This window comes from Rhagoletis pomonella, unplaced genomic scaffold, assembly GCF_013731165.1.
Source record: "Rhagoletis pomonella isolate Grant_MI unplaced genomic scaffold, Rhpom_1.0 Rhpom_scaffold_00008, whole genome shotgun sequence".
Lineage (NCBI taxonomy): Eukaryota > Metazoa > Arthropoda > Insecta > Diptera > Tephritidae > Rhagoletis > Rhagoletis pomonella.
The window spans coordinates 38,073,320-38,079,920 of NW_023458562.1; the positions used below are offsets into that span (position 1 = coordinate 38,073,320).

At 42.6% G+C, this 6,601-nt stretch overlaps 1 protein-coding gene across 1 annotated transcript; it reads left to right on the plus strand.

Moving 5' to 3' along the window:
- Positions 1 to 1,350: 1,350 nt before the first annotated feature.
- On the plus strand, positions 1,351 to 3,647 carry LOC118744835. The gene is given in 2 exon segments (XM_036478199.1): positions 1,351 to 2,564; positions 2,566 to 3,647. Coding segments are annotated over 2 exon segments (2,103 nt in total). The 5' UTR covers positions 1,351 to 1,418; the 3' UTR covers positions 3,523 to 3,647.
- Positions 3,648 to 6,601: the final 2,954 nt, after the last annotated feature.

Below are 6,601 nucleotides of genomic sequence, written 5' to 3' on the forward strand. Positions count from 1 at the left end.
GCTTAGTTCTATAAGAGTAAAATAAATATTTATAGCAAAAAGCTTATTTAAATTTTTAAAAGCAAATCGTCGTTCAAATTACAAAACCGCGTATCAATAAAATGCAAAACCGCGTATGTGACGTTGCATAAATTATTTTTTAGCGAGTAAAAACACTCAAATTGCAAAATGGTTCTCTTTTTTTATAAAGCAATCGCATTTCTGGCTAGTATGTTTCAGAACGAATGGATAAGGATTGAGCCAAGAGCTTGGGTGAGCAAATCCAATTTTTGGCAGCAAATGTCAGTTACGCGGTTTTGCAGAATGACGACACGCGGTTTTGTACTTTAAACGACGAAATATTTTATAAATGTTTGACACGTATATTTATAAATCACTTTACTTTGAAGATGGGATGTAAATGTAGATAACGAGAAACAAATGTGGTAAAGCCCATTCTCGGAAAGGAAATATTTGCTCTATTTCATACAAATTTTCTTCGAGACTGGCCTTGATTTCGAATTTTCAATGAAGGTAAAATGCCAAGTTATCGAGTCGAAGACCATCCTCTTCCCCATTTATTGCCGAAGGTGAGGCAAGTTTCGTTTTCCAATTATTTAAGAATTTTTAACCGAGCCCAATATTGAAATGACCGCTACCTCCGTTTCTATGTTTTGTAAAAAGTGCAAAGCTGTATCGATTAACAGTACTTAATTAGAACAAAATTTGTATTAATTTTTACAATGGGAGTATATACATACATATGCATATGTAAATTGAAAACTTCCTAGCCAGCAAGAAAACGTACATTTTACGAACATTTTATTTTATGAGGGATTCTCGACCGGCGAAAAGTTAGAAAAAGGCTCGTAAACGATAAAACAAAAAAAATTAATAGAAAGAGGCTTGTATTATTTCGTCAGCACAAGAAACAATTTTAAATTTGTTAGAAATTTTTCCTGAACCACAATATTTTATAATGTATAATATAATTTCAAGCGGAAAAGTACTCGAAAACGAATCCTAAACGCCTATCATAAGCGAATTTTTAGCCGGTTTTTCTTCGAGAAAATATCCAGTTACGAGCTCGTTTACGATGATTTTGCTGGTTGGGTTTAAAGCCGTATTTCTCGAGTTTTTGGTTTTCTGAGTTATGACAGTATTGAATTAAATGAGCGTTGTGTTCATTTCCACGACATTCATATATGTGATTGAAAGCACGGAATTTTTATGTAAGTATGTAATTTACAACAAAAATTATTTAAGAGTTTTAACATGTCGATACCTTTTTGTATTCGCGATACTTACTCAGTACTTGTGAAAAAGTATCGAGTTCCCGATACCACTCAGTATCGATATTCAGTACTCGTATCGCTCTATCACTGGTTTGTTTACGAAATTAGTTAATAGTGCATTAGGAGAATCCGTGCTTTCTAAAAATGTTAGAAGATTTAAAACATTTGTATGAAATGCACAACGAGGAGTTGCAGCAAGTATTGGATAATGTTACTGAATACCTTCTGAAAAGTAACAAGGTGTTTCACAAAATTTGTAAAAATGGGCAAGCTCTGCAAGATCGGAACGCAATCGCTTTAGTGGCATACGACAAATTCTCATCGTCTATATCAAATATATTGGATATGGCGCGTAAATTTAATTTCCATTTGTTTGTTAATGATTTGGAGAAAAAGTCAACGCGGGTTTTATTTGAAGCTTTGGATGAATGTGAAACCCATCCAAAAAACTGCAATGGTTTTAATGCCCTTCCGGAAGATTCTAACACTTTAGCCCTAACTGCTTCACCCCCGAAATCTTCTGGCCAATCTAAAAATAATAAATCTGGAAATAATATAAAAACGGAATGTTTAAATTTTAAATGTGAGGATCAAAACGTTTATGACTATAAAAACTTGTCCATTCCACCGGCAGAAGAAAATAATATTGTAGCTCTAAACGAACAATTGCTAAAGGTGTATTTAAAAAAGGATTTATCCAAATATGAAGAAGGCAATATTTTAAAGGCATCTGTAAGCTATATACAAGATTTGGAAGCCTTAAATTTCTTTGTATGTGAATCAGAATCTAAAGAGTTTCAACAAATTGCAAATTTGAAAAGTATGGTGCACCTTAGACAATATACAGATGTTCCACCTAAAAACGAAGTTTTTGGTGTTGTTCTAGACAATACAATACTACGAGCGATTCGAGAAGAACCACTGAATACGCTTCATTCAGACGAAGAGTATACGGTTCTGCTTTTGGACTTCGGTGAGATAACGGTGATAGATGCATCCAATATTACATATCGCTTACCTAGTGAAGTAAAAAATATTCCCGCCCAAGCAATACCTTGTCAACTAAATGGTATATATGGACAAAAACATCTTTCTCTTAAAGATTTGCAAGCACGTCTACAGGAATTAGAGTATGAAAAGGCCACATTTGTAATTAATTCTAACCAAGAAAGCATATGTAAACTTGGCTTAGAACTAATTACAGATGAATTTAAGAAAAAATCGGCAATACCTCAAAACTCAACAAATGTTTTATCGACGACCCCGAACAAGAAAAATGCCCAAAAAAAATATGGGCAACACCAATCCATTCCTAACTGAACTGTCAACAACCATTGATGACAATGACGAAGCTATACCCTTGAGCGCGCTACCAGACAATCCAATCTTTGCAAGTGAAGTCGGACACTTACCTAACGGTCTGACCCCTGAAGAAATGGATATGTTGGCGGAGGAACCGCTCAATACGTCAAACGCCATGATTGCAGTTATGGGCTACAATCCCAAGGACGAACAACGTATTTGTCGCTTTTACAATCCAAAAACTGGTGCTTGTTTCAAAGGAGCCAATTGTCGGTTAGAACATACTCTGCTACAACCGGAAGGCTGGACCAAAGATCGCATACCCGCTAAAACCATTATTGACAACTACTTTCCTGTGACGCGCTATACATCCGGACTAATAATAAACATTACACCAACACACGTTGGGCAAATTGAATATTTCTACGCTCAAATAAACGATCCAGATAATCCTATGGAGCCCCTTATATGGACTGACGATGATATTCAACTTTGTATGCGTTTGACCAAGCCACCAATGCTATATGACATTGTCCGTGCGCGATATGGAGATGAGCGATGGTATCGCGCGAAGATAATTGATTTTGATGATTCTGGAAAAATATTCAAAGTGTTTTATGTTGATTACGGCAATCATCAAAATGTCTCACTAAAACACTTAGCATATTGTGATCGTTCGACGGAACGAATTCCGTTCCAAGCAATCCTTTGCCGCGTAGCGGATATTATGCGAAATCCTGAGGCATCTGCTGAGCAACGGGAGAGCGGCGTTCGTACTCTAAACGCGCTTATTCTCAACCATTCACTTGATGTCAAAGTTGTAAACCATTACGAAGATTTGATTGTTCGCTTTATGGGAGCGCAGTATTCTCAAATTCCAAAGAGACTTATATCGATGGGTTGCGCAAAGCAATTTCATTCAAATGTGGCTAACATTACAAAATAATACTCGACTCTCATTACCATAAAGTGTTCTTAATAAGTAATTATTTAATGTTATTAACTTGTAAAGTTTGGGTAAAGTCCCCTTGTATGTAAAAAACTTATTGGAATTAAATCAATTATAAAAAATATCGCATTGAAATATTTTAATGAAATTAATTATTACAGACTAGCCGGCCTCGTATGCGCGAGGCTTCGCCACGTTGTCGTTCGTTTCAGCTAAGGGGAGGCCCAGGAAGTGTGCGACTTCCACAGGGTCTGTCCATAAGGGCATGGGAGTCAGCTAGGTGGGGTTTACAGGCCATGTGAAAAGGTGCCGAGAGTCAAGTGGCGACTCTCCACATGCCGGGCATTAATTGGCCACATCCTCATTAATTTTGCTCAGGTATAAGTTAAGCCTGCTACAATAGCCAGAGCGAAGTTAAGCTATTGTGGTGCGGGTCTCCCGAGGCAGACAAAGTTCTGTCCCCTCCACGTCCGGTGGTTGTGTGTCCAGAACGGCATTCACAGGGCGGGAGTCTACATAACTCGAGACTGATTCCCTGAGATTGCCGCTCAGGGCCTGTCAGTAGGCTGACGGGTCCAGAGGTTGTTTAATGAACCTCTGGACTTCGTCCGTCAGTTCGTAGAGATGCCTCCTGACGTGCCTTGGCGAGGGCTCTTCTGCAAGCAGCTGATTGCTGGGATGGCCACGTCTGTGGCTCCCCACAAGGAACTGCTTGCAGAGCATTTTGTTAGGCTCCTTGACTGGGAGCATCTGGGCCTCGTCATGTAGGTGGTGTTGGGGCGTCATCAGGAGACATCCGGTCGCTGTTCGTAGTGCCGTGTTTTGGCAGGTCTGTAGCTTCATGCACTGCGTCCTGCTAGTCCCAGGCGACCACACGGGCGCTGCAAAGTTTAGAACCGGCCGGCCAATTGCCTTGTATGTTGCCAACAACGTTTCTTTATCTTTGCACCAAGTGCTGCCGGCCAGCGACTTGAGGACATTGTTGCGGCTCTGTACTTTATTGGCAATTGCGGTTGTATGCGCCGAGAAGGAGAGCAGACTGTCGAAGGTAACTAGGACGATTTTCGGGTTATTCACCGTGGGTATTGTTACGCCATCAACGTGAATACCCAGTTGCAGTCTGACCTCCGTCGTCCAGCAGGTGAATAGGGTTGCCGAGGAAGAGCATGGGATAGGGCAAGGCTCCTTGTAGTGAAGAAGCGAGAAAGTTCGGCGAGATAACCGTTTACTTTCGAGCACAAGTCATCAATTCCATTCCCAGACGCCATGATCGGGAATCGTCAGCATAAGAGACAATATTGACACCCTCTGGTGGTTAAGGAAGCTTAGAGATGTAATAATTAAACAGTAGTGGGGACAGGACACCACCCTGTGGTACCCCCTGTTTAATTTTACGTGGCTTGCTGGTTTTGTCTCTGAAAATTACTGACGAATGTCGACCATTCAGGTAATTCGCCGACCACCGTTTGAGTCCCTGTGGGAGAGAGGAGGCCTCTATGTCTTCTAGCGGCGTTGAATGACTGACAGTGTCGAACGCCTTGGACATGTCCAACGCTACTAGAATAGTTCTCTCACAGGGACGATTTCGTTAACCGAGCCACGAGTTATCTGAGTGTTTATGGCGTTAAGTGCTGTTGTTGTGCTATGCACTTTACGGAACCCATGCTGATGCTTCGCTGGGGTCAGGTTGTTCGTGAAATACGGGCGTAGCAAGGCCTCTTTTGTCTTCGCTACCGGGGAAAGGAGGGTTATCGGGCGATAAGAGTCGCCTTTGTTGGCTGGTTTCTCCGGTTTGAGCAGTGGGACCACTCTTCCCATCTTCCATATGTCTGGAATGACGATAGTGGCCATAGACAAGTTGAGGACCTCCGTGAGGTTCGCTACTCCCGCAGGACCCAAATTTTTCAGCATCAACATGTATCTCCCGTCGGGTCCAATGGTTTTGGAGGCTTTCGCCTTCCCGATTTCTACCCTTACAACACTGCTGGTGAAAACAAGAGGCGCACTGGGTTTTGGCATTTTGTACAGCCTTCTGGTCACTCGACGTTTGGCTTTATCCACCGGAGGATGCAGAATAAACTGCCGGCTAAAATAGTTCGCGCAGCGAGGAAGCGTGGTCACCAAAGTCTATTTCGACTCTGTCGTCACGCTTCGTCGGGTTGGAAAACGACCTCACGGTTGACCAAAGCTTTCTCACACCAGAGGCGAAGTTGCAGGTCTTCAAATGCTATTCCCATTTTTCCCGCTTATGTACGTTCACAAGTTGCCGAATCTTGAGATCCCTGATACGGGGATTTCCGGGATCGGCCTGACGTAGGTTGTCACACTCAGCGGCTAGAACAGCCGCTTCAGCGGGAAAGTTCGGACGTGGATCCTTAATATATCCTGCTGGGATGAAGGGAGCTGCAGCAGCAGTGACACCCTGCGGAATTTACGTTCACCTATGTGGACGTCGGTTGGTATGGGTAGTGCAATGAAGGCGCTTTCAGTAACATCCGAGATGCATTTCCTTCAGCTTTGGAAAAGTTGACATAGGTCCGGTGATCCGCGGAAGCAAAGTCGGCAGGTTTATCAATCGAGATGACTATGGGTAGATGGTCTGTTGCTCAGCAGGGTCAGCATAGGTCGCCATGATACGCTGTTTATCAGACCAGCGCTGACAATTGTAAGATCTGGTGAGCTGCAGCAGCTGCCCATTATCTTGGTGAGTGCGTCGTCGTTCATTGTGCAGTATGTCGAATCGTCCATCTGCTCAGCCAGATGTATTCCCCTACGATCATTTGACAGGCTTGAGTGCTAAAGATCGTGGTGCGCGTTAAAGTCGCCAACTACCATACGGGTTTCACCTCTGAGTGGCGTACCTATTTCAGGGCAGCTGGTGACAGGGGGTATGTATACGTTAAATATTTCGAGCTCAACATCGCCTGGCCGGATAGGAATACCCTGACATTCTAGGATGGTATCCCTGCGGTCGATGTCTGCTTCAATAAGACGATACTGCACGGTGTGGTGCGTGATGAACGCTAAACTTCCACCATTGTCTCGCTCGCGATCTCGACGGTGTACATTGTATCCG